Source organism: Rhea americana, unplaced genomic scaffold, assembly GCF_003343005.1.
Source record: "Rhea americana isolate MKP2758 unplaced genomic scaffold, rheAme1 scaffold_264, whole genome shotgun sequence".
Lineage (NCBI taxonomy): Eukaryota > Metazoa > Chordata > Aves > Rheiformes > Rheidae > Rhea > Rhea americana.
This window is the reverse complement of record NW_028186384.1, coordinates 830,629-858,120: the sequence shown is the minus strand read 5'-3', so window position 1 is coordinate 858,120 and position 27,492 is coordinate 830,629. Positions and strand designations below refer to the sequence as shown.

Below are 27,492 nucleotides of genomic sequence, written 5' to 3'. Positions count from 1 at the left end.
GGGGCCCGCCGGCCCCTGCTGCCAGCCGCTCTGCTCCCGCCGCGGGGGTGGGAGCGGAGATGCCACAGGGAGCCTGCGAGACGTCCACCCTCCCCGGGCCCACCCGCCTCCCTGGGCTCCAGTCCTGGAGGCAAGGCGCTTCCGCTGCCGCCAGCTTCCTGCGGCCCTGCCGGGGTGTTTCAGGCCCGTGACATTTTCGCCTTCGGGAAGTCGAGAGGACTAATGCCAGGGACGACAGGAGCCCCATACAATCAAGGAGGGGCTCTGGCAGGGCCCATGGGTGGAAGGATGGGGGCTGCTGCCCCGGGGAGGCTCTGACAGGTTTCTGCCTCGCTGGCTGCTAGAGTTGGAAGGGATGTGGAGAAGATGAAAGGAGGAGGGAGGGCCCCTGGCTTTCTGCTCTTCTCTGTGGACCTTCGAAGAGATGGTCTGGGGTAAAACTGTTTACAAGTGAGTCATGTTCCTCATCGCAGGGTGCTCCAGTTTAGGGTGCTTGGGCCCAATCTGCATAGATGCCGAGCAGCCGCAGTGGCAGTCAGAGCCTAAGGAAACCATATGTTAAGAATGGGATGTGCTATATAATGCCAGGGATTCGGCCCATCCACATCTTTATGTGAGTGAGACTGGACGTTAGTAGACGAGTTTTGGACAGTATCATCCTCAATCTCAGCCCTTTGCGGGGAGTGGAGCTAGTGGAGCCATGATTAGCATTTACTGTTTGCTCCAATATTGCTTTAGCTCTGAGCGTCACAGCAGAGCTGGGGGCGGGTGTGGGGGGGATTAATACTTGTGTGCTCAGTGCAGGGTTTGGATAGACTTGCAAGCACAGCTTCGAGGCACGCAATCAGCTGTTGGGAGGAATAAGAGGGTGGACTTTGCCTGTTTCATGAGCAGTGCTGGCTTTTTGTGAAACGGGGCCAAGGCGACTGTGGGGAAACACAGGGAGCTAAGGGTTGTTCAAGCAGTTGTTTAAATTCTCAGCACCTTGTAACTTTTCCTTCATTAAGGGTTTTTTTGGGGGGGGGGGAAATGACTGAATTCTGTAGGATTTTACATGCCACTGTCCTCTGAGAGCTTCTCAGTCATGCATTAAGCAGCGTGACTAACGCCTCTCTCATGTGGTTCAGTCTCTCTCACACTCTCCCCATAGGGAGAATTGTGTGTGCAGAGAAATAGTTGTTTTGGGAGGGGTTTTTATTTGTAAGTGCTCTGTGTTCTGCCAGCAGGTCAGAAAAAGGTGCTTGGCACCACAGAAGAAAGTCTGTGATGATCCTTAGATCCCATGGGAAAACAGTCTAATGTGTTGGACTGGCCCAACGGAAGCCTCTGCTCCTCCGCAAATACACCTTTCCCTGGTGGTCGAGACTTCCATGTCCACCTTGTGCCTTGTTCGGGGCTCTCATGTCTGCGCTAAGTACCTTCTCACATCCTTAAGTACCAAGCAAGATTTGTTACCCTCGTGAGCCCAGCGCATTTCACGCCTACTCTATATCCCCCTTAGGCAGTCCCTTGTGGGGTGAAAATGCTGTGATGATCTCACTCAGGTTTCCAGCCCTTTCTTTTCCTCTAGCCTTTCCGCTTTGGAGCTTTCATTTGCCTGCAGAGGCAAGGCATGGATGAGACACGTTACTGCGTGGGTTCATGTGCCAGCCCCTTTTTCAAAGCAGAAAACATGGGTGCTAGTCTCCTTTGGGTAACTCCCTTCCTCCTTCCGGTGCCTGGATGGGACAGGCCTCCTTGCAAGCCCGGGTCCTGAAGCCCAGTGTCACAGCTGACTCAGGGCCATGTGATGGGCAGAGTATTGCCCTGCTTTGGGACTTTCACCTTTACCTGAGATCCTCTACCCTGTGCTCAGGCTTAGTCAGAGTGACGCTACGTCATCCGCAGTCATGGCCCAGCCTACTGCAAACAGGCTTGGGCAAACAGTCCTGCAGTGGGAGGTAGGTGTGGGCGCCTCTTCCAGTCAGGGCTGTAGAAACAGCTTTTCCCAGGAGTCCAATTCCGGTGGACGGGGCTACCTATGTTCTCCTTCTCCCTGTCAGTCTAGTGCTGCYGCACAGCCATTTCCAAAGGGAGTACAAAGCAATGGGGTGATGAAACCCAGTTCACGTGCACACACACACAGGGTCGTGAAGGCCTTCCTGCTGTGGACAGTTCAGGCAGAGCAAGCACGCACACATGCTGTGGGCAAACACATGCATGATCCATGTGGGARCACTCTTCATACCTGGGGTGTGCATACGCTCACACTTGGTGGCATCACACACACTGGCACACACAGTGGCAACACTGGCATGCACATGCTCCCCCAGTGCAGATGTGCACGCTGCTCAGTGTGTGTGGATGTGTGCTCCATACATGAATGTATRCTCATATATAGTGGACATATTCTGCTCATGCAGGCACAGATGTGCTTCTTGTAGCGTGTACATATGTGGCACACACGCACACTGCTAGTACACATGCTTGCACAAGTACCCTGTCTCCTAGTAGAGACACACAGTTGTGCTCAGTGCAGGTGCACACAGCCTCATAGTGCCCACACAGACATAGGCACACATTCTCTTAGTGCAGAYACACGTGCGCACATATTCATTGCTGGCTTTAGCCTGTATTGTTGCAGAGRTGCAGTATGTTTATGCTTTGCTTCCTACCACCTCCATTCCTGGCCCCGTGGAGGGGTGAAGGAAGACTTGTTTTCCTCTTCCTTTCCATCTGGCGAAAGGAAAGTCTCAGAGGTATCTGTGCAGCGAATGCTTTCCCCCTACCCTGGTCTGAACAGTTGTGTTGGCCTGTGTGTGTCTGCCTGGGCAGCGATGGTAACACCACTCGCCTTCCGCCATCTGTGCTCTTTCCCTCAGCAGAGCTGGCTGCACAATAAGGGAGCAGCTCCAGAGGCACCGGACAGAGTGGAGCCGGGCTTTGGGGCCATAGTTGTGCCTCCAGGAGCAGAGATGTGTTCTCACTTGTAGGGGAGGGAAAGCTCTCTTCATGTCAGCAAAGAGAACTGGGTGGCAGTCATCCATTAGGGAACAGAGAAGTGGATGGCCTAGGAGCTGCTGGCTTGGTGGCAGTACCAGGGTGGACAGTGCAAGGTGTTCCATTTGTTGAGGAGAGCTTTGGTGCCAAAGTGACCAGGAGTTAGGGACTTGCTATGTGGCACTGCAGAGCAGAGGTGGTAGAGGACAGCTTGCCTGTCCCATGGAGGCTCCCAAGGTGAGTGAAGAGTATGGGGAGAGGGAGCAAYGGAGAGAGCCAGCAGGTCCATGGTGGATGATGGGGGCTGTGCTTGTGGTACTGATTTTTAGGGCATATGTGAATCCACTGGGCTCTCTGGGAACTGCTGAGCTGGGCTGCGGCCCTTCATGGCCCACAGTGGTGCCCAGCTGAAGCTGTGTGGTTGTGCCTAGAAGAAGACATGTTCCCAGAATGGACTGAGGAGGACAGGAAAGCTGATGGCTGGGCACAGCACCAGGGCAAGGGGCTTGGTACAGAAGTGGAGAGTCTCTGCAGGGCTGGTGGTGTGCCCAGCACTGCCTCTGCAATGTGCGCATACTGGAAGGAGGTATCCAGTGGCTGTGTGCCTGCAGTGCAGCGTGTGCAGTGCGTGTCTCTGCAATGCAGGGGGGCAGTATTTCTGTCACTGTCTCTGCAGCGTGTAGGGTGGGCATCAGCATTGGGCACACAGTGTGGGGCTGTCTCTGCAAGGCAGGATGGGCATCTGCCGGGTGCGCAGTGACCCAGTCTGAAGTGGGAAGGAGTGGGAAGGAACAGTGTGTCTGCAGTGAGTGCAAGGAACATAATATCTGCTGGTGCAGGGTGTGGGGTTGCCTAGTGACTGGGTAGCGGAGGGGAGATGGTGTGCCTATCATTGCAGTGTGCAGGGGCTGTGCAGTGCTTCTGCTCCGCAGGGAGCCACAGCCTTTTTTGCAGTGTGGGGTGTATGTCTGCAGTGCCTGTGACTGTAACGCAGGCAGTGACTGTGTGCCCCTCTAGCACAGGGGTGAAGAGTGCCCCTCTCTTTGAGAGGAGTCTGGATGGGTGGCAGTGCCCCTACATGCAGTGCACGGTGGATGATGCATGGTGCTCCTGCATTCCTGCCACGCAGGATGGGTGGCACCCTCCTATCACTGCAGTGCAAAACTGGCAGTGCTGCTGTGGTTGTCAGGGCAGGGAAGGCACGGCTGCTATGTCCCTGCACTGCTGAATGGGTGGTATCCCTGCAGTGTAGGCAGTGCCCTGGCTCCCTGCAGTGCTGGATGGCAGTGCCTCCCTGTAGTGCAGATAGACCCCTATGTCCCTTCAGTGCTTCTGTTTCTGCCGCGCARGCAGATGAGTGCAGTGTCTGCGTGTCCCTGCAGTGGATGGCAGGCAGTGCCCCTGCAGTGCATGGCGCACAATGCCCCTGTGTTTCTGTGGTGAGAAGCTGTCTCTAAGCCTGGCTGGCTCACACCGGGTTGCTGGCAGAAGGCTGTGTGTAGTCCACCCTGTTTGTGTGCCTCGCTGGGTCTAATTACAGTTTGTGTGATGATGAAGAGRGTGGTCAGTAGTAGGACTTGCTTCTTGCAAGTGACAGGAAGCCAGGGCTGGGGCTTCAATGACTGAGTTGCCCACTCAAGCAGGATGTTGCAGGAACTTTGCAAGCAGGGACCAGTCCTCCTGGGCATTTTCTTGCTAGAGGCTGCCAGGAGACAATGGCTGGGGCTAGATCTGCTAGAAAAATCTCTGAAGCCCCTGCCCTTCAGGGAGCTGCTTTGGGACCATGTCCAATCCTGCTAGACACAGCATGTGCACCCAAAAAGATACGCCACAGCAGTGCGAAGGTGGGCTGGGGTGGAGCAGACCCGGGGCCTGGGGCTYATACTCCCTAACCTCCGGTGTCTGTGTCTCCTTCCAGCTCCCCTGCAGTGCAGGATGAAACCACTAGCATCCTGCCTGAGCCTGTGGCTCGTCTTCCAGCTCCCTGCCCTGGTCTCTGGGACACGTGTGGTCTACAAAGTGCAGGAGGAACAACCACCCAACACGCTAATAGGAAGCCTGGCCTCTGACTATGGCTTCCCAGACATGGGACACCTCTACAAGCTGGAAGTGGGGGCCCCCTATCTACGTGTGGATGGCAAGACTGGGGACATCTACACCACAGAAACCTCCATTGACCGGGAGAGCTTGCGTGAGTGCCAGCACCTCCTACCCGGAGAACCCTGCTTCCTGGAGTTCGAAGTGTCCATCACTGATCTGATGATGAACAGCAGCCCACGCCTCCTTGAGGGGCAGATAGAGGTGCTTGATATCAATGACAACACCCCCAACTTTGCCTCACCTGTTATCCCCCTGTCCATCCATGAGAACACCAACATTGGGGCACTCTTCTCCATCCCCCTGGCTATGGACCGGGACTCGGGTCCCAACGGCGTCGCCTCCTATGAGCTGATGGCTGGCCCCGAGGCGCAGGAGCTCTTTGGGCTGCAGGTGGCTGAGGATCAGGATGAGAAGCAGCCACAGCTGATTGTCATGGGAAACCTGGACCGGGAGCAGTGGGACTCCTACGACCTGACCATCAAAGTGCAGGATGGAGGCAACCCTCCAAGGGCAAGCAGTGCCCTGCTACGTATCACCATCCTGGACATGAATGACAACGCACCCAAGTTTGAGAAGGCCCTGTATGAGGCAGAACTCTCTGAAAACAGTCCCATGGGGCACTCTGTCCTCCAGGTGAGTGCAGGCAGGAGTGGAGACTTTCTTCTCCTCCCCTGCTCACCTCCAGCCTGGCTTTGGCAGGAACAACCCAGGGAGCATTTATACAGCCACTAGCTGCCATAGTGCCTTGAGGAAGGAAAGACCCTAGAGGGGTTGCTAGCTGCAAGAACCCATCCTATTATTCCAGAGTCAGTGGGGGTGTCATCTCTGGGAGGTCACATCTCCTAAAATGAGGCTGTGAAGCATGTGAGGGAAGTTGTAGCCAGGGCAGGGGCTGCAGGCCATATCTAAGAAGCAGCAGCAGGGTTTATGGATATTTAGGAGCAAGGCTTCAGGTCTCAGGAGAAGGCTGGGACCCAAGAGCCACGGGGAGCTTGGCTTCCTGCCAGGCTGCTTTAAATACTGCCTGAGGCAAGACATGGACCCTTTCATAAGTTACATTCCCATGGCTGTTTCATGGAAACYTGGGCGTGCTCAGGAGATGGGGAACAGACAGCTTCCCTGATGTCTGCCTAGGGCACTGCCCATGGCTCTGGGGGTGTCCTGCTGTGCCCAAGGCTCTGCTGTGGCTGGGACTCTGCCCTATCACAGGCAGCAGCGAGARCTGGCTGAGGAAGCCCAAGGAGGTGGATCTCCATGGATTTGGCTTGGAGGGGGCATTGAGATGATAGTAGTAGACATCTGTTTATCTGCAACTGCCATCTTAATAAGCAGAGCGCGGCCAGCTCTCATCTGCTTGCTAATTCTGATGTGAATTTTAAGAATTCATTTTTCACTGTTAAGAGAATGGAAGTTGGAAGCAGATAAGGGAGCTGCACGGCCAGGAAGAGAATGGGCTGAGACGCCACTGCTGCCATTGCTCAGCTTTTATCTTTCAGGGGGAAAATGACTTCCGCCTTTTTTGTGAGTGGAGGTAAAAGGTGGAATTTACATTTAACAACTTTCGTTCTCCATCCAAATCTGCTGAGCAAGATAACGGCGGAGCAGCAAATGGTGCAGAGAAGAGGCTGCTTGGAGAGCCGATTAGGGAGGCAAAAGTTAGACAAACCTCATCTTTAGAAAGCAAATAATAGGCGTAGAAGCAGGTTTAGGTGAACACAGAGCTCCTGACAGCAGGGCAGAGAAGGCTGGTGCCATGTAGAGTGTAGGCAGCCCCAGCCCCTCTTGGGCTGCACCCCTTAAAGCTGGGTTGGAGCTCCTGCAGCTTCGCATGCCCTAGCCTTGCTTGGCCCGACCTAATGCCCTGGCCACCTCTACTGTCAGGTCACAGGACAGGCAGCTGCTGCCTGTGCTATGTGGGGCAGGCCATGGCTCATCTGCACAGAGGCAGAGCCAGCTCCTCTGGGGCTGGCCAACCATTCAAGCTCTCCTTCCACTCTGGTGCTGTGCTTGGGTTGAATGGCGAGGGTAAGTGTGGCACAGTGCTGCTAGTAGTGGGAAGAGAGGTCTTAGTGGTGTGAGAGTGAGGTGGGCCTGCAGCCCTGTAGTCCTCCCCTGCTGCTGCTGGGCTGTGGCGCTGGCTCCTGGAGGATTCCCTGCATGCCAGAGCTGGCTGGGAGGGGAGCACTGCCTCACCCGCCCAGCCGGTTTCACAGGAAGAGCAAGGAAAAGCCTCTCTGCCAGAGGGCTGCTCCCAGCTGTCTTTTCAGTCTCAGGCTCTTTGCCCCATAGGCCTTGGCCCCAGAAGAGGAAATCCTGATTTTTCCCCCCAGCCTGCCTCAAAGGAGGCCTCTGAGGGCAGCGCAGCAGCTGGTAGAAGGGCTCATGCAGCTTATCCTCCACTCACGATTTCTCCTTCCACCCCTCAGGTGAAAGCCAACGACTCAGACCAGGGTGCCAATGCCGAAATTGACTACTCCTTCCACCAGGCCTCGGACATGGTGCGCCGTCTGCTGCGCCTTGACCGCACCACAGGGCTCATCACTGTGCAGGGGCCCATTGACCGGGAGGATGTCAGCGTCCTCAAGTTCTCTGTCCTGGCCAAGGATAAGGGGGCCAACCCCAAGAGCGCCCGCACCCAGGTGGTGGTCACCATCAAAGACATGAATGACAATGCTCCCTCCATAGAGATCCGAGGCATTGGGCTTGTCACCCACCAGGATGGCATGGCAAATATCTCAGAGGATGTGCCAGTAGAGACAGCTGTGGCTCTGGTGCAGGTATCTGACCGAGATGAAGGTGAAAATGCTGTTGTTACYTGTGTGGTAGCTGGTGATGTCCCATTCCAGCTGCGGCAGGCCAGTGAAACAGGAAGTGACAGCAAGAAGAAATACTTCTTGCAGACCACCACACCACTGGACTATGAGTCAGTGAAGGAATACACAATTGAGATTGTTGCRGTGGACTCGGGGAACCCACCCCTCTCCAGCACCAACTCGCTTAAGGTGCAGGTGGTGGATGTGAATGATAATGCACCTGTCTTCAGCCAGAGCTTCACTGAGGTGGCCTTCCCTGAGAACAATGAACCTGATGACCTGGTGATGGAGGTGAGCGCCAGTGATGCTGACAGTGGCTCCAATGCCGAGCTGGTTTACTCCCTAGTGATGGACCCCTCCTCCAAGGGCTCTTTCACCATTGACCCCGACTCYGGGGAGATCCGAGTGAAGGCAATGCTGGACCGAGAACAGCGGGAGCGCTATGAATTCTTGGTGGTGGCAGCAGACAAGGGCAGCCCCAGCCTCAAGGGCACAGCGTCTGTGGCCATCAACGTCATGGACAGGAATGACAATGACCCCAAGTTCATGCTGAGCGGCTACAACTTCTCAGTGATGGAGAACATGCCACCCCTCAGCCCCGTGGGCATGGTGACGGTGATCGATGCTGACAAAGGAGAAAATGCCCGCATCCAGCTGTCAGTGGAGCAAGACAATGGGGATTTTGTGATTCAGAATGGCACTGGCACCATCTTATCCAGCATTTCCTTTGACCGGGAACAGCAGAGTACRTACACATTCCGACTCAAGGCTGTGGATGGTGGGGACCCTCCTAGGTCTGCCTATGTGGGTGTGACCATCAATGTGTTAGATGAGAACGATAATGCCCCCTTCATCACTTCACCTTCCAATGCCACCTACAAACACATCCTGCCCCACACCAGTCCTGGTCAGCAAGTGAGCAAGGTCAAGGCAGAGGACATTGACTCTGGTGTCAATGCGGAGCTGACCTACAGTATCACAGGAGGCAACCCCTTCGAGCTCTTCCAGATCTCCCCACACAGTGGAGACATCACCCTGGAGAAGGAGATCTTGCGCAAGCACCACGGCCTGCACCGCTTGGTGGTGCGTGTCAATGACAAGGGCAAGCCCTCACGGCATGGCACAGCACTGGTGCACTTCTACGTCAATGAGACACTGGCCAACCGCACCCTGCTTGACACGCTGGTGGGACACAGCTTGGACACACCTCTTGACATAGACATTGCTGGTGACCCTGAATACGAGCGCAGCAAGCAACGAAGCAACATTCTCTTTGGAGTCATTGCTGGCATCGTGGCTGTCACCCTGGTCATTGTGCTGGTTGTCCTGGTGCGCTACTGTCGGCAGCGGGAGGCCAAGAGTGGCTACCAGGCAGGCAAGAAGGAGACCAAGGACCTGTATGCACCTAAGCAGGCCAGTAAGAGTGGTAAGAGCAAGAATAAAGTGAAGAAGAGCAAGTCCCCAAAGCCACCCAAGCCCACAGAGGATGAGGAGGAGACAGGGCTGCAGAAATCACTCAAGTTCAACCTCATGAATGATTCTGTCAGCGACAGCCCCCGCATCCACCTCCCTCTCAACTACCCACCAGGGAGCCCAGACCTGGGGCGTCACTACCGCTCCAATTCACCTCTACCCTCCATCCAGCTGCAGCCTCAGTCACCCTCTGCTTCCAAGAAGCACCAGGTGGTGCAGGACCTGCCAGCCACCAACACCTTTGTTGGCACCGGAGATAACAACTCAACAGGCTCCGAGCAGTACTCGGACTACAGCTACCGCACCAATCCCCAGAAATACACCAACAAGCAGGTAGGAGAGCTCATCCTGAGGCCGGCAGTGGCCCCCCCTCTGCACCGGGGAGCCATCTGGACAGAGGTGTGGGAGTGAGCACGGACTGGCCTGAGCTCTGCATGCATGGCCTGGGGGGCTGGCGAAGGACTGCCACAAAGTCTAGCCACAGAGCCTAATCATGGGACAAGGAGGGGAAGGGGGGGTGGCAAAAACTATTGGACGCTTGTCAGAGTGCCTGGGGCTRGGTCCTGTTGGCGCTGTCTGGATTACAGTGATGTGAAGGGCCSTGCATGTATGAGCCCCAGGGAAGAAATTCGACCCTCCTGGGTTCCTGTTGGGGGACCAGCTTTGAGAGCACCGAGAAGCACAGTGCCCACCCCCCTCCACCACTCAGCAAGTGCCTCAGGCTGATTCATGGGGAGGAGAAACTGGTCCTGCTCCCTGCTAAAGCTCCAAGYAACCAGTTTCAAGCCCTATCTAGGGCTGGAGAGCGCAGAAGGTGACGATAACATTGCTTTGCCAGCCTGGCTCTCTTTGGTGTGGCCGAGCCTTCTACAATTCCTGTGCAAAGCAGCCTGAAAGGGAATTTTGCACCCACTGTGGCTGCCTGGGCAGGTGGGGCTGGGTGGGGGAGCAAAGCTCTGCCTTTTTCCCAGGCTCAAGTTCTGGCTTCCCTGAGGCTTGGGCCCTTTGCCATAGCAGAAGCGGTGAAAACCAGGCTTCCTTTAGTGCGAGCATCAGGCCTGGAGCTACGGCTCTGCGGGAGCTGTGCTGCAGTCTTTGCTGAGGCCGCTGCAGAGGAGAGCGATCCAAGCTGTCAGTGYTTTCTCTATGCAGTGCTTTCCCCTGGCGGCACGGGACCAGCAAAGTTGAGGGTCGCTGCTGTCTGCYGGGGCTGGGGCTGGGTCAGTGTTGTGTGGGGGTGGGAAGGGAGATCATCYGAGGTGTGGGGCATTGGGGTCTCTGCTGTGTGCTGTGGCCGGGTCACTGCTCTTTGTCTAGCTGGATTTCTGCTGTGTGCGGGGCAGGGCAGAGGTAGCCTTGGCTGCATACTGGGAGGGGCTGCTCGCTGGTGTGCACCGGAGCTTGGAGCTGTCTCAGGAGACTGTGGAGTGACTAGAAGGGTATGGAGCTTGCAAAACTCTCTTTTCTTGTGCTGTCTGGTCAGTTCAGCTTGCACCACGTTTCTGCTTTGGCATCTGTCGAGTCTATCCTTAACTAGCTGGGGAAGGAGAGGAGGAATGAGTGCCTGTGTTTTTACCTATTTCTTGTGGCCCGTGGATGAGGACCACCTGCTCCCCCACTGTACTGTATCCTCTGTGCCCCTGTGGAGGCCACTGCTCCACTCTTTGTACCCTGGTGAGCGGCAGGCTGGGCTCCTGCCGTGGGGCTGAGCTCTGCTGCCCTGTTGGATTTAACTTCAATAAAGTTTTCTATTTTTGAACGGTTGTGCCTTATTTTCCATTTTGCACCTAGGTTGCTCTTGCTGCCTGCAGTTTCCCAGGTGTGTCTTCCATGCCCCAAGCTGCCATAGCCCCTAGGTCCTGCAGTGCCAGAACTGGTGCTTCTGTGGGCCAGCCATCACAAACCCTTTACCGTGCCCCAGCAGGGCCACTCCAGATGTCTTGCAATACTAACTCTCCCTTGACATCTCCCATCTCTAGTTACTGGCTGGTTCTCTAAGGAGAAAGCTTCCTCCAGGACACGGTTCACAACACCCTCATGTACATATACATGCATGTGGACATGTGTAGACATGAAGTGAAACAGTCCAAGTCATGGACCAAGCAGCCCAGCTATCTCCAACTCCAGTATCCCCCTGCAGTGACTTCTCCTGGTTCTTCCGTGCGCCCTTTGGAGAACTCCTGTCTTCCAAGGCCAGTGTATGGAGAAGCAGAGCCCTGGCCCATGGTGCCTGGCTAGCATGATCCAGATCCTAATGATGAGGGCCAAAATGCTGAGATGCTTTGCTCTCACCAGCTGCAATGCTGGAATCAGGACACTGTTGCAGATAGAGTTTCAGTGCACCAGCAATGATGTGGGAAGCACCTGACGCAAGACGCTTGCCTACTCCCCCCCCCCCCCCCCAGCCCTGGGATGCAACAGGCAACCTTGCAGTGAAGAAGTCTTCCCAGGAAGGTTTCCTGGCAGCATCAGGGCTGCAGGAGGGCATTGGAAGCAAAGTGGCCATACTCCCCAGTGAGAGCGTCTGCTTTCAGATAGGCATTCTGCCACTCCCTGCGGGCAGGTCGGGAGTGACACCACTGCTGCGGGGCTTCCACAGGCTCCTGTCTCCGAAGGGGTTGGCGAGAATTTTGGTAGGCAGATTCAGCATAGGACTCCATTCCCAGTCCCTGATTAGCCTGGATGGGGCTGTTCTACACCACCCTTCCCTCCAGCATGGGGCAGATCTCAGGCCTCCCCTTCCCAGATGCCCCCTCCTCCTCCCCAGAATTCTTGTTTCAGAGCAGAAATCCTAGTACCAGTCACACCAGATTCACCTCTTTCCCAAGGGCTCCAACTGACTGCACAAGACTTCTGGAGAAGAAGAGATCTGGTACTTGGAGACATTAGATCATCTGGGGAAACCAGCGATTCTGGCTTTGGTGGTTTCAGCCCTCTGCCAGCATTGGCTCTCACAGCTTTCTAGTTTGTTTTGCTAACAGCATAAGTTTTTATCATGAACTGTCCAGGAAGTGTCGGGGCCTCCTAGGCAGGCTGGGTTGGGGCCTGTGGGGAGAAATGATGTCTACAAAAGAGAAAAGGAGACACCAGAAACCACCTAAATAACTAGTTCCTGCAGGGCTAGGCTGGGCAGCCTGGGGGCATGGCTCAGTCTTACTGTCTGCTTCCCTTTGGGAACTCTCTGAAAGAAATTTCCCTTCCTTCCTTGTCCTCGGCAACTCTTTGATGAATCTGGAGTGAGAACATAACCTCTCAGACACTGGAGTGGGGAGTGTCTCCCTCCTTTCTGCCTTTTCCCAGGCTCCATGCTTTAACACTTCTTTATACTGGGGGGCTGCCCTAAATCCTTTCCTCACGGCATAAATCCAGCACCGCTCAGACTCATTACAGCTCCCACACCATCTGAGAAGCTGGCTTGAGTGGTTGTAACTTCAGTGTGCTGCAGTGAGCTGAGCAGAGGCACTTGGTTATGCCTGCAGGCTCAGGAGCACAGTGCAATATTAATTACTCTCTATAGGAGGGATAAGAAGAATATTGTAACTGTAATGGACAGAAATTAAATTGTCTTATTTTAGAATTTGGTTTAGAGTGTCCATAAATTGCAGGTTTAGGTGTTGTCAGATGTCTGGGAAAGTCTCCTACTGTCCTGGGTCAGTGGATTTTTTCAAGGTCACTCATGTGGAATAAGCTGATAAATGGATCAGGCAATGAGTTGCAGGTGAAGCTGAGGGTTCATGGGGGACCTGCTCTATTTTCCCCTGTTTCAGAAAGGCACTGTTTCAGGAGTAGCTTCCAGACACTGCAAATCACCTCTTTAATATCCAGATCAATTACAGCTGGTTCAGATTTGGCAGTGACCAGCTGAAGGAATGTGCTTGTAATACCATTGAGACTGTGGTGTAGGGGCTGCTCCTCAGTTGTGCTGGGAAGAGTAACTGGGATCTGCTGGGRTCTGCAAAATTCCTGTGGATGTGGAGCAGGATTGAGCACCAGCAGGGAGCTAGTAGGAGCTAGGGAAGTGCAGAAGGGGATGAGGAGTGGGCCAGATGCTATAATGGCCACGGGGAAGTGGTGAAGCAGTCAAAAGCCCTATGAACGAGGCAGAAACATGCGGTGGCTCCTGGCAATACTGTCTGTGTTGGGAGGGCCTTGGCTTTATAGAAGGGAGGGCTCTGGGTTGCCTGTGCCTGGGAGAGTACTGGAAAGGCTTTGGGACCTCAAAAGAAAATGCTTAGGCCACAGCAGGGGAGAAGGCTTGTGGTAGAGCCTGGCTTGTGGAATCTGAGACTGCATGGGTGTGGAGAGACTGTGCTGCAGGGGGAGGTGGCAGCAGGGTGTACTCAGCCAGTACTCTGTGCAGGAGGTGACAATGGGGCATACATAGCCTGTACTCCACGGAGCAGTGATACAGAGGTGAGCACAGCCTACGTGGCAGGGGTGACAGCAGCAGGTGCGCAGAGTGTAAGTTGGGATAGTTGGTGTGTGTGAGGGGTATGGAGCCTGTATCTCCTCCAGAATTAGGTATCCACAGGTACCCATAGGTAAAAGCTCTTAGGTGGCAGTAGGATATGTACAGCCTGAACTGCAGTGAGAGGTGGCATCGTGGTGTACAGAGCTTGGACTGCAAGAGAGAGTGGTATGTGGCATGCAAAGCCAGTACCAGAGAAGGGTGACACAGGAAAATATGCAGATTGTATGGTAYGGTGAAGTGACAGTGGGGTGTACACAGCCTGTAGCCTTGGACAGGTGATGACTCTTCTGTAAGCAGAATGTTTGCAAGAACCCAACAACACTTGCTGTCCCTGTCCCATCGAGGAGAGCATCAGCCCTTTCCTACCAGACAGTTCCTACCCCTACTAGCTCTTGCGACCTCCTCCTTTGCTCCCTTGGAAGGTTTGCCCAGCCCGTCCACCCTGCCTGGGGCTGCTTGGATGACTTGCAGCTCCCTGAGTGCTTCAGCACTGGACAAGCCCTCCTTAACATCTTGTTGAGACAAGCGCTGGCCCATTCCTCCCTGCCTCTCCTTGCTTCTCAAACCTCCAAGTTCTTCCCTCCTTATTGCACTGGGAGCCACTTGGTCTGTGGTGAACAGGGGCTTCCTTAGCCCGGATCTGGAGGGCTTCTCCTTTTTCTCCCCAACCTCCCCTCTTTCATTTCAGAAGTGTATCTACTTTCTTCTCTCTCTCTCCTGGTCTGATCACTCTCCTTTCCTCTTACTCTGCTTGGACAATGACCTTCCCCCTTCCCTTGCTCTTTCCCCTCCCCATTAGTCTCTTTCTGAAGCACACACAGGCCCCAGCATGCCTGCCTGTCTGCTGCCCCATCAACAGAGAGATGCTGAGACCTCTGCAGCACAGGGCTGAGTCCCTAGGCTGGCTCCGGCAGTCGAGCTGTGGATCCTCTGTGCTATGAAAGCGCTGGCTGTGTGGGTAGCTGCCTGGTCCAAGGTACGCTGATTGATATTCCCAGCACTGCTCTGCCCGCTCGGCCAGGCTCTCAGCTGCAGTGCTGTTCTCTGCACTCACAAACCAGTCTGGAACGGGGCCCAGCCCTGCAGCCTGGTTAATCAGTCACCCAAATCCTGGGGCAAAACCCGATTCTGTGACTCTGCTCTCTGCCAGGGTGTGTCCTCAGGCCCTTTGTCATCCTTATGGGTGAATGGAAAGACAGATAGCAAGGAGCTTGCRAATGGGGTGAAGGGCAGAGGGTGGTGTCTGGAGCCCATTCCACTCTGGGGTGGGATGCAAGCAGCAGGACAAGGAATGGAGCAGAAGACGGTGGAGGGTGGGATCCTCCTGGGTGAGAACAGAGCCAGGATGTTCCAGGACAGGATGGGGYGGAGTCTGGGGCAATGAGAAGGCCGCATGCTGTAATGCAGGATGGGGTGGGGTTTTCTGGGGCAGAATAGGGGAGCCTGGAGCAAAGAGACACATGGCGGCTCTGTCCCTGGGAACTGGGTCAGCTCAGGATAAGGAAGACAGCCCAGAGAGAGCATGGGGCAGCAGCTAGGAGGTGAAAGCTGTATGCTGGTGTCCCTGGAGCAGCTCTCTAGCTTCTCAGGCAGCATGGCTTGTGGCCTGCCTCCCCCAGTTGGCAGGCCCCAACCTGGGACCAGTGGTGTGAACTGTGTGCAAGYGCCGTGCAGCTGTGCACATGGCTTAAGTGTGTGAGGCTCCTTGGGGCTGTACCAGGGTAGATCACAAAGAGTAGGAGCTTTCATTCACCATTTGTGATATCTTGGACATTCAGGGCTGAGATTGACATCTTGCAGTGTCTAAGATGCTTCTCAGCCCCTCTAATACCCTACTAAATCCCCTTAACTTCACGTTYTTCTTTTGAAACTGTCCTCTGGACCTGAGCCCTACTCCGAGCCCAAAGCCAACCTTCCTCCYTATCCACTGCCCCTTCTCATACATTCCTGTCGTGTAAGCACGTGTCCATTAATTCCTGGGCATAGACTTTCTTCATGGGAAAGCCATGAGCTTACATACTGCTTTGCAAGTTGCACAGCCAAGCTGATTGATTGAGATTACTCCAAAAAGGACTCTTCTCACTATCTCTTGCTCTGTCAGTGCCCCAATAAGCACACACTTTGCTTAGCAGAGTTAATGACCTGTTCAGATAGCAGTTCTCAGCCCTCTGCACCAAGCTTCAGCTCTCCGTTCATCCCACTGAGGCAGAGCAGAGCTGAGTTTAAATGGGGTTCAAGGTATTGGCCACTAAAGAGGAAAAAAATCCTGAGAAGTCAAGAGCCTTCTGCTTCCTTTGCGCTACAAGGCCCAGCCTCCCTGCACTGGTGGGGAGAAGCCCAGTTGCAGGGGCACAGGCCACCTCTGGCACCTTGGTACTGCTCTTTACCTATGACTCTAGCTGGGATGTCCATCAGTCCAATCTGAAGGAAGCTGAATCTCAGTTTTACCCCTATGAGCCAAGGTCACCTGCAAGTTGGATCCACTCAGCATCCCACGAGTAGGTCCCCCTTCAACCTTGTTTTCTCTCTGATGTTCTGGAGATTTTTTTCTGATTTTTTTCACACTTGAGGACCTGTTCCTGATTCCCAACAAGAGTACAGGTGTCTTTTTTTTTAATTGAGAGTCTAGATTCAACCTTGTGGAAGAGAGTACCTGAGGAAGAGGAGGTCAAACATAGGAACAGAGAGAAAACAACTCTTCAAGATTCATTAAAAACTCTTCCTAGCTGTTTTGCACTGATGGTTTCCCATAGTTAGAACTACTTACTGCTACAGTCCCTCAGATGTTCACAGGAAGTAGTGGATAGGGAGCAGATTCGTGGCAGTGACCTGCTAGAAGGGCAATAGAAAGTATGTATGTTATCTCATAATTTASATCCACTTTGGCAGTCAGTCATGCCAATCACAACCATTTCTTGTGGATCTAGTCCAAATGCACATAAAATGCCCCTGCCCCAAGAAGAAAGCATTCTGCTCAGCACCTCTTCACAAAATGCCCACCTCCTGGTCTACCATCTACACATGGCAGGATTGGGAAGTTGCTAATCYTGGGAGGATTCATCAAAACAGTCTTTAGAGTCATTTAGAGTTTATTTTGGAAGGACAATAAACTACCACCTCACTTTTGGGATTGATCCTGCTGCATAAAAGCATAGAAAAGAAATGTGAGAAGAGTCCCATGATTCAACTCATAGGAGACATCTCTAAAGGCCCAAGCAACTTGAAAGCCTGGAGCTATTTAGCTCCCACGTGGCCTGATTTTCACATGCTTCAAAATCCGTAGTGCTCTTGAGCATCTGCAAAGCTGCTCCCMGGAAGAATCTGATGTAGATCAATCTGTACCTGTTGTGGCAGGAAACTTCTTGCCTAAACTCATGTCTGAAATCCTGCTATAAATGTCTTGCTAATTTGAAGTCTGATGTTCCTCTYACACTAATCATTTAGTCTTTCTGTTTTTTCATCAAAGGCACGCAAGCCCAGTAGAAAGMAAAATCAGTATTTCAGATGTTTGAAGAAGCTCTTATTTAATATTCATCCTGGGCAAGACCTTTTAGGGTGTTGTGACATTGATTCAAGGCATTGGGAGTAACAGGAGGAGCCTGGACTCCTTTTCCAAGTAGATCAGAGTTTATTATAGACTAGCAGGATGTCTCTTGTGCAGATGGCAGAACTCAGGAACCTCTGCTAGTACCCAGAGAATTTTCTTTCTGTCAGAATCTGCAAGGTCTGGCCCGGGATTTGACAACTTACTCAGGATTTGAGAACTGGGTAAGAGATTAAATGTGGGACAGTAGATCTTGGCAACAGAACTAGTAGCCCACTAGAGATTTCTGCTGAGAGATCCTGACATTGGATGAGGRGCAAACATTTCAGAAGGAATGTTCACACAGCTGACAAACTTTTGTTCTTGAAGGCCCTTGTGAGAGTCTCCTTGACCTTACCAGTCAAGTTGGAGACAACGTTGCACTAGGCTTTATACCTTCCACTTYGCCAATTTCTTTCCTCTTCAATGACTTGCTTCAAAATTTTATTTCTTTTAATGGGCCAGGKTCCAGCATTGTCAAACAATACCTCCATCTCTCACATAGTGCTTGTGTCCTGGCCTCATTCCTGGGGCTTTGTGGTAGCTCTCTTGGGCACCTCTTCTTTTTGGGATACRGCAGAGATGATGCAGAAAGAGCATCATGGGCTCTTGGTAGAGGTCTTTCTGCCCAGGTGGCCCCACAGACCCTGGAGACATATGGCAAGATGTTCTGGGACAGACATGAAACTTGATTCTTCTTGCACTCATCCTGATTTTACCACAGTGTACTTGGTGAATGTTGGTGCTGACCATGGTGAAAAGGGTAGACAGGAACACTAGTGGTTTTTCAAGGTGTTGGGAGGACATAGTGACAGCTATACCCTGAACTGTGAAGGCTGTTCCTCACAGACAAATTGTACTCCGTGGGGAAGGGGATTTTTCATGACATTGTGGAGARGGCTAATGATCAGTTACACTGGGATGGATGGGTAGGCAATGGCAGAATGGGATTTGCTCTACAAGATGAGGCAGAGACCTACATCTGGACCACACCAGGCTGGCAACCCTGAAATAAGTGCTCAGGCCAGCCATGTGTATACTGTGGACCAGGGCAGCTTGGCTGTCCCGGGAAGTGTTGCAGAGAAATGAGCAGGACCCTGACCCATCAGTTAGGCAGATTCCAGTTTAGCATGTAACCTGGAGCACAGAGCACAAGGGAGTGTGATTTCCTTCATTAGATTCTTCAGTTCAAACTTCAGGTGCAGTCTCCTTCCTACCTCAGATCTCCCTGTGCTTCTGCATTTCCTGCAGGGTCCTGATTCTSCTGCACCTCCCTGTCCTGAAACCCTCACTGCTCAGTCCTACAGTTGTCATTACTTCTGCCTCCTACTTTCCAAACACCCTAAACCCTGGACTTCCCCTTACACTTCTTAGCCTCCAGCACTTCACCTACTGAAACCCAAAGAGCAGTTTGCTGGTTCCCTGTCTCATCATTTGAAGCAAGAGGAAGGAAGCCCTCTTGGCAAATCTATACCCCTTGTTCTGTCAGGAGGCACAGATTTCCATGGACTTCTCAATCAAATTGTGGCCTWAGCCAGGGTTCATGTGATACCTCATCACCATGTGTGTGGACCCTGAGCCAAAGTATCTCCTCAGCTCATACATACCAGGGGTCCTGTGCTAGGAAAAATGCCAGTGCCAGATCAGTGCAGGCAATATCAGTGGATTTTATAAACCTGACAATATTACTTGTGTTACTTATTTGACTTCTCYAAATGAAGGCAAGATCTCTTGTCTTACCTAGAATCATCATTGTTCACATTGGGTGCAGGTTGGTTGCTTTCCAGTGAAGTGGACTCTGCTGATACCTAGACTAAATAGGTGCGTAGCCTTATGGAGTAGACAGTGTTCTTTAACTGAGCAGAAAGAATTTTGCCTCTTCCTTTTTGAAAAATAATTGATTAGAAAACATTTCCCCATCAGGGAAATTTTTACMTTTAAAAACAAGTGAGCAAGAATTTACAATCTTCCCCCTCCCCCGTTTTGACTCAAGTCAATCTCTCTCTTTCTCTCTCCGTATATAAGTTTATGTATGTATGTATATATATTATATTTCTAAGAATTTCTAAAGGTACCATTCTAACTTTGACATTTTTAATTAAACTTAATAATGAGTATTTGTCTTGAATTTTGAAGTGAAAATTAGCTTTGTAGGAACATCACTTTTTCATTTTTACATATAAGCTAAGATATTCTCATCAGTTTTGAAACAAGATATTCACTTGATGAAAGATCTGATTTCAAAAAATTGACATTTTTTCCATGTAAAGCCTTCTCTTGAAACATTCCTGGTTATCTCTCTTTGAGAGGCCTGAGTCTACTGTTCGGGACCCCCTGCTCTCTCCAGAGCATTCAATAGTCTATCAGCTCCATTGGGTGCAACTGGCAGCCAGATTAGCTCATTATTTGCCCAACATTATTTTCCCACTCTACAGCTGTTAGATTCCTTCAGGGCTTTATTCAAGTATTTCTCCCAGTCCTGGAACCTTTTTCTCCCTGGGATCATCATATGGTTTTAATGCGATTTTGAGACCTCTTCCTGTGTTCCRAGCAATTTCTGCTCTATAGCAACTATCTACAGAAATGACTCTATTAGCAGCTTGAAGGTGATAGATACTTCAGGACACCATGGTCAGTCCAATTATTCCATAAAGATTATGGCCCCTTTAGATTTTACGAGTCACCCTTCAGATGATTCATTTCCATATTTTACTTTCCAGTCTTCACTTCAACCAAAGAAAAGCCACACTGAACATCCTTGATGGGCTTAGAGTTCTGATAGGCTGAGAGGTTACACAATTTCCATCCTGAGGCTGTCTAAATAGGTCTCTAATTGTGTTAAATTTTGCTATGAGTTAGATAAATTCAGTCTGACCAGGCAGGCTGGCACTGGGCTTTTGTAACTTCTTTGAGCAGCATGCAAATTTCAGGAGTCAGCCCACATTTTCACCCAGATTTATTCGTTAAATATTGCCTTGGGATCTTATGTCCATTTCAGGACAGCTGTTTGGCTATCATTATTTCAACAGGACTTGTAACACCTCTCTTCTGACAGCAAGGTCAGCACTTGCTAATAGTCAGAAGTGAAGCCCCCATGACAGGCACACCAAAGAATTAGTAGCTGCTTTTCTAATAATACCTATTTTCTAAAAGTTTTATCCACATGGATTCCGTGATATCTTTCCTTCRATTATGGATTCCTCCTCTAGCTTCATTTGTTGACAATGAAAGAGCTGAAGAGTTTTGGGAAACAACTCTCCTTTTAGAGTCCTGGAAGGAAGGTATGCGAGGACCTGGCAGGCAGGGTACAGCCATCAAACAAGACCTCATGAACATGAGATGGGCCAGAACTGACAGCCGTGCTGCTAATTTGCCTTGTGCAACCACARTTGCTGTGATGGAGGCAACACTGGCAAATTGGCTGACCTGAGCCCTAGAGGAAACCAGATGGGTAGATCAAAATACTTTAAGGTCTATTAGTCCAGGCCAGCATTGTCAGTGCCCATTTGGAGACACCACTTCCAATGACAAAATTCTGGGAGGGGCTAAACATTTTTTTTGAAAGCAAGAGTGATTTTACAGGGGTATATGGACTATACCCTTGCTTACAGCAGGGTTTTTAGCCCTTCCTCTGAGTCATTTGTGCTGGCTGGAGCATGGGTCTGCTGCAGGTAGGTAATTGTTATGCCTGGTTGCCTTGGTCCCCCCCTTTGTCACAGAGCAGGCAGAGCCCCAGGGACCAATTCCCTTACTCTGCACCATCTCTTTCCTCAATTCCTTTGTGTAGTGCTGAAACAGAGCAATCCAGTACTGCTCTGGCTTGGTCCGGGATTCAAATTGGGATGTGATAGTCTTCTCCCTAAGAAAAATTTGGAACTGAAGTTGCTGGGACAGGGCAGGGAGGAATCTTTGGGGCAGATAGGATCTGCAGATGATGAAGGGAATCAGGGGAGCACAGGAGGGACAAGTGCAATTCTTGAGGAGCAAAGGGTTCCTGTAGGTGCCAGTAGGGTAAGACAAAGCCAAGGCAGTATATGCCTTTGCTGCTTATATGTAAATGCCCTCCCTAATCATGTTGCTTTGTCTGGTACCACATATCATTCTGAATTCTTCATGTACTGTGTGGACACCATAGCCCTAGGGGTGAGGGTGGGTGCGCAGTGCTGCAGGAGGAGTGGTGATGCTCRTGAGGGGGTTCTTATCCAAAAGTCTATGCTGCTGCTAGATAATGTGCTGTCAACACAGGAACTGATGGGAAGGGCTATCCATGTTATTTCTGTCCTCATCCCAAAATGGTAGCAAAAGCAYGTGCTGTTGGGGATGCTGCTGCTCAGATGAGCCGTAAAATGGTCAATTACTTATGGCCGTGAACTGAGCCTGTGTCTGGTTTCCTAGAGTTAGAGCATTACCCTGGACAGTTTTGGGCAATTCTGGTTCTGCCTTCCTAGATACTCACTCTGTTTTCTGCTGAGGATGAGATTCCCCTCAGCTGTTTGCTATGAAGCTTGCATTGCATTGCACAGGAGCTGTGTTCCTCTCCAGACATGACACGAGCATGTAAAATAATTCCCACATGCAGCAAAGCTTCCATATATGTAAAGTTGGATCTATGTAGTTTTAGGCTTTTTATCTTTTTTTTTTTTTCCCCAGTAACTAGGGATGTTGCAATRCTCCAGGTTGGTTTTAAAAGAGAGGGGTTCATGAATTAATCTGAAGTTGACTAACTCATGTGCTACAATGGCTCCCTTGTCAGTTATTTTTATATTCTGGGCATTGGGTCTGACATTGCCTTTCACTTTCAGCCCTGTGAGTTGCTGCATTGTGGTAGCTGTTGGGGAAGCAAGCTCCTTTGGCAGCTGGCTAAAAGGCCGTTGAGGTTTCTGGCATGTGGGGAGGCACAGGAGCAATTGGAGGCTGCCAGATAAGCATATTAGCTGTGGATCCACCTTCAGATCAGCACTGAGATAGTTAATAAYTTTGACAGTTCTATTGCCATAACTGCTTCAGAATTAATCCAGGCTTTGGGAAAGCAGGATGGCTCACCCCTATGGATGCTGTTGTTCCACACTGTCCCTCCTGCCTGGAGCTCATTTTAGGATTTCCTTTATGAATAGCACAGTTTTCGTCAGTCAAATGGGACCATACCTCCACCCCAAAGGTCTCATGCAGCCCAGCCTGTGCTGGAGCATGTGCAAGGAAGGCCCTGCATGAGGAGGTGAATCACATGTCCAGGGTGTGACARTCTCCTCACTCCATTCTCTCATAAAACTGTTCCTATTTTATCTGCATTTCTTTTCCCCTGGTTTAATGAGAAGAGTCGGCTCAGCATGGGCCCAGATGTGTGCTAGAGACCTGTGACTGAAGSGAAGGCATGGCAGGGAACAGAGTGGGACTGAGGAGAGGGATGTCCCCTTTCAGCAGCAGCGGGCTGTTAGTGCAGCTCAAGCCATTATGTGTATCTCCCTCCTCAGTGCAGTGGGTCCCACACTCAAACTATCTCCACTTTTCCAGGAAAAGGATTGCCAAGAAACAGGGTGCCATTTTGCCACTGTTAGACCCATTTTCCTAGACTTTAAGGAATGGAAGTGTTGGATTTTTTGGGGTTTGTTTTGCTTTTCACAGTGAGAGCTCACCTGAATGGGAGAAACTGGTGGTGCAGCCCCTTGCTGCCTGGCTGGAGGCTGAGAGCTGGCATTCGAGCATGTGGCAGGGCAGGTTGTGGTCCAGGTGGCRTTCCCCTCAGGGGCAAGGATAGGGGACATCTTTGGCTCCATCCTTTCAGAGAGCAAAGCCAGGGCTGTCCGAAGAGAGAGAAGGTGCTATAAGACTTCTGAGCTGAGAGGGTACCTGAAGAGTGCAAGAGGGGTGGCAGGTGGTGCCATTTCGTGGGACATATCGTGATGGAGGGTTTCAGGACAAAGGAGCCCTTGGCTAGGGACTATGAAACTGGAAAGGAATAGAGCAAGGAGCAATTACTCGAGTTTTATGATAAGAAGTTGTTTGAGGAAATTCCCAGGCAGCACATGTAAAACCAGAAGGAAATGCTTTTCCACATAATATATTCCCCCACATAGGGAATTCATTCCTACAGAATGCTGTGGAGGACAAAAGTAGATACGGACTCAAAAAGGTGTGAGACCACTTCACAGAGAACAGCATTCATTAAACATAAGGAGCTGGAAGTGATTCTTTTTTTTTCAGGAGAAAAACTGAGTTGCTGCACAAAAGAGACTGTGAGGGTTTACTAGGAGAAGAATCTCTTTATCAGAACATCAGCCACAGCCTGAGGCAGCAGCCCATGTCCGTGGCCCCAACAGAAAGCAGAGGAGTGTGGTTCGGTTTCCTCTGTGGCTGTATGGGCTGGCACATGCAAGTTCTCTGAACAGAAGCRTGAGAATGATCACTGGAGAATACGTAAAAATGGTTTGTCAAAGGGCCATGATTCCCAACTACAAAAATTGGCAACTTTGCCCCAGATCTCCTTTGCAATGGCAAAATGGAAAGATCAGTTAGAAATGGAAAAGCAATAAACACAAGGAAAAAAAATGGAAAGAGGGAGGGAGCATACAGCAATTGGTAGAAATGAGTAGTTATGAAGTGCAGAAAATTGAGGAGGAAACAAAAAAACATCAGAGGAAAATCAATTCTGACAGGCTAAGCACAATAAAGAGTGCTTTAAAAATGTACTAGGAAGATGTGGAATCAAATAGTTATCATTTCCAAATGAAGATGGCAAAATTGTTAATTATGCAGAAAATGCAAAAGTATTCAATAAGCAATTCTGGTAATGAGGTATGAGACAGAACAATGTAGGATGCAGTACCTGCGAATGCATTGGTAACTGACAAGGACATTAGAAATAATCTCCTTGGAATAGAGATATTTGAAATAATCAAGACAGATAACTTGCACCAAAGGGTTTTCAAAGGTCTGAAGTATGACCTCTGTGGTCTTGGGGTGTTARTGAACCTGGGGACCCTGGGAAGGAMCCAGAGGAGCAGAAGAGTACTGATGTAACGTGCCAGCTGAACAAGCGGGTGGGATGCTGGGTGCAACCATTGACTGCATCTTCTTGCCGTCCCCCAGGAACAAAAGGGTTAACAGCTACAGCAGAAAATGAAATGACGAGAACAGAACTGAGTCCAGTCAACACAGTTTGATAGGAAAGGATACTGGGCAGTGTCGTTACATGCCAGCTCATGCTCCCAAACCTTTCTTAAGGCATTGGATCATGGCCACTATGAGGAGCAGGGTCTGTGTTAGACATACCCATGGGTCTGAAGCATCAGAACTGGTTTTAGATACTTTTAAGATTACAGTGTGCAGCTAATCAACTTGGAGTTKCATAAAGATGTTGAGTTGATAATTCACTATATTATTATTATTAATTAACACTATATATTATAAGTGAGGGATTACTAGATAGATGAAGAGCTGGTTTATTGACAGCTTAGAAAAGAAAAGCAGTTATTAGTTGGGAATCCTCATGGATCAAGGTTCTCCTAGAGGAGCTCTTCAACAGCAGTACTGTGCCTGCTGCCRTTCAACATTGTAATCAATGATCTGGAAGTAAATATAAAATTACAGCTGATAAAATTTGCAGCTGACACAGAGATTGGTGAAGTGGGAGACCATGATGAGGATAGAGCAATCATGCAGAGCAATCCAGATTGCTTGGTAAACTGGGCCCATTTAAACAAAGTGCATTTTAACACAGCCAAATGCAAAGCTGTACATCTAGAAATAAGGAACGCTGGTTTATATCCTGGAAATGATATCCTGACTATAAAATGTATTTAAGGGTCACACTGGACAAGTAGCTCAGTGTGAGCTCKTGTGATGCTCCAGCCAAAGGGCTAATGCAGTCCTTAGATGAATAAATGTGAGAGTTACTAGAACAAATAAAACTCTGCAGCGAGCCCTAGTGAGATGGCTCGAGGAATTCTACTCAGGAGTCTACAAATCACTTCTGACAAGRAAGGTAGAAAAATTGGAGGAAGAAAAGATAAGAGTCACAAAACTGATCTGGTGGCTCAAGAAACTGCCTTGTAGGCTGAGATGTAAGSAACTCTGTTTAACTTCTCAAAAAGAAGATTGAGAAGTACCTTGATTACAATGTATAAGCAGCTGCTTGTATAGAAAATACTGTTTGCTGAAAGGCTCTTTAACCTAACAGAGAAAGGTCAAACAAAACCCAATTTTCTGTAACTCAAAGCCGGACAAATGCATTCACTGTCTCTTGGTGACTCCAAAACAAGTTTCTCTGGATGGAGAGCTTCAGTCAAATAGAAGCTACTGTTATTTTTGAAGTATATTTGTCACGACACAGGGGAAACTGTTAGGGAGGGCATCAACCTCTGTCAGTGTCACGCTGCCATGGAGGGGTCGGAGGGCAGCAGGGGTGAATGTGGATTGCCTTTGCACTGCAGTGAAGAGCAGAGTCCTTATGAGGGCTGTCAGGCAAGATCTGACATTTAAAGTTGGTGGTTTTTTAAGTAAAATGATGCTATTAGGAAGGAGACCCCTCAGGGGAGGGAGAGTAGCTGTTACAAGTTGGGTTTCTGAGGCTGTTTGTATGATTGCAGGCACCCTATGAAGCCCTAGCCATTGGTTTTGGGCTTTACAAGTACAGAGTGAAAGCAGAGGGCTTGAGCTAAAGATGAGCTGAAATGATGGAGGGAAGCAGTTCAGACAGATAGACAGATCATAGGAGGAAGMTGTGGGTCGGCACTGTATAGCATGTCAGGCAACGACATACAAACTGTGAAGGGTTTTGTAGGCCTTATAGAGCTGCAGAGTCYAGAAAATGGTCTGGAGATGACCTCTCAAGGTCTGTGTGCAGTTCTCCTGCCTCAGGCAAGATTAACTTGCCCTAAACTATTCCTGAGCTGTATATGAATACCTCCTAAGAAGTATTTGTCTATCCCTTCATGAAAAAGATTGCACCTKCTTTGGCAGTCTAGCATATGTCTCTAAACTTACCATTATAGTTTATTCTATAGTGACTAATTTCAATCTTCGTTGCTGCAGATTAAGGCCATTTTTTTCTTGTCTGTTCATGGGGCATACCAGCAGTCCTTTGCTTTTCTCTTTGCAGAAGGCTTGTATGAGTTTGAAGACTGTTACCATTGTCCCTCTTAGGCTGCTTTTCTTCAAACCGGTTTCTTCAGTCTTTCCTTGTTTATTGTGATTTAGAGACCTCTAACCATTCTTTCTCTCCTCTTAACTGGTCTACSTGTTCTTGAAGTACAGTGTCTCAGACTGGGCACAGCACTACACTGAGGCCTAGCAGAGCAGACAAACCACTGTGTGACTTAAAAACAAAACTCCTGTTTATGCACCCCAACATAGATTTTTTGTAATAGTTTGACGTTGTTGACAGATAGTCATCCCATGATCAGTTGTAACTCTCAATCCTTCAGCTACTCTGCTGTTTATGCAGTGATTATTTTTCCCAAGTGTTCAAATGTGACAGATATATTCCGCATCTGTCATYTAAGCAGTTAATGAAAATACAGGCTAGGAACGAACTCGTGCAGAGTGGACTCATGGAATTTCATTTGATACATCCTCCTACCAGCTGAAAGACCTGGCTTTAATAACTTCCTGAATACAGCTTTTCTAAGTGCTTTGCATCCACCCTACAGTGGTTTGCACTATATTACCTAAGCACTGAAGTACTGTACTGAGCCTAAACTTTTCCTGCCTTACTTATGAGAATATTGTACAAAATAGTGTCAAAAAAACTTTCTGAAGCCAAGATACAACATTTACTGCTCCTCCTCCATCTACAGGGCCTGATGTCTTTTCAAAAGAAGTTCAATGGCTTGATGTGTTTGTTTGTGACAAAGCTACAGTAGCTGTTACTCATTTCCTTGTTATCTTGTAGGTACTTACAAAGAGATCTTTTATCTGTTTCAGTATTTTTCCAGAAACTGAAATTAAGCTAACTGTTTTATAATTCTCCAGCTCTTCTTTTCTTCTCATCTTTAAAGACAGGCACTATTTTAGCTCTCTCCCAGTTTTCTCGAGCCTCCCTCATCCTCTACAAATTCTTTCTTTCTTTCTTTCTT

At 50.1% G+C, this 27,492-nt stretch overlaps 1 protein-coding gene across 3 annotated transcripts in view; it reads left to right on the top strand.

Annotated features, from left to right (window-relative positions):
• The window catches only part of PCDH1 (protocadherin 1), a 56,766-nt gene that overhangs the window by 1,726 nt on the left and 27,548 nt on the right, over nt 1-27,492 (top strand). For 2 of the 3 annotated variants that reach the window (XM_085307783.1, XM_085307784.1), the window contains exons 2-3: nt 4,898-5,712; nt 7,506-9,698. In XM_085307783.1, the coding sequence (XP_085163909.1) occupies nt 4,898-5,712; nt 7,506-9,698 (3,008 nt within the window). Of the gene's footprint in view, nt 1-4,897; nt 5,713-7,505; nt 11,125-27,492 lie in introns of those variants that run through there. The other variant, XM_085307785.1, reaches the window with a different exon arrangement.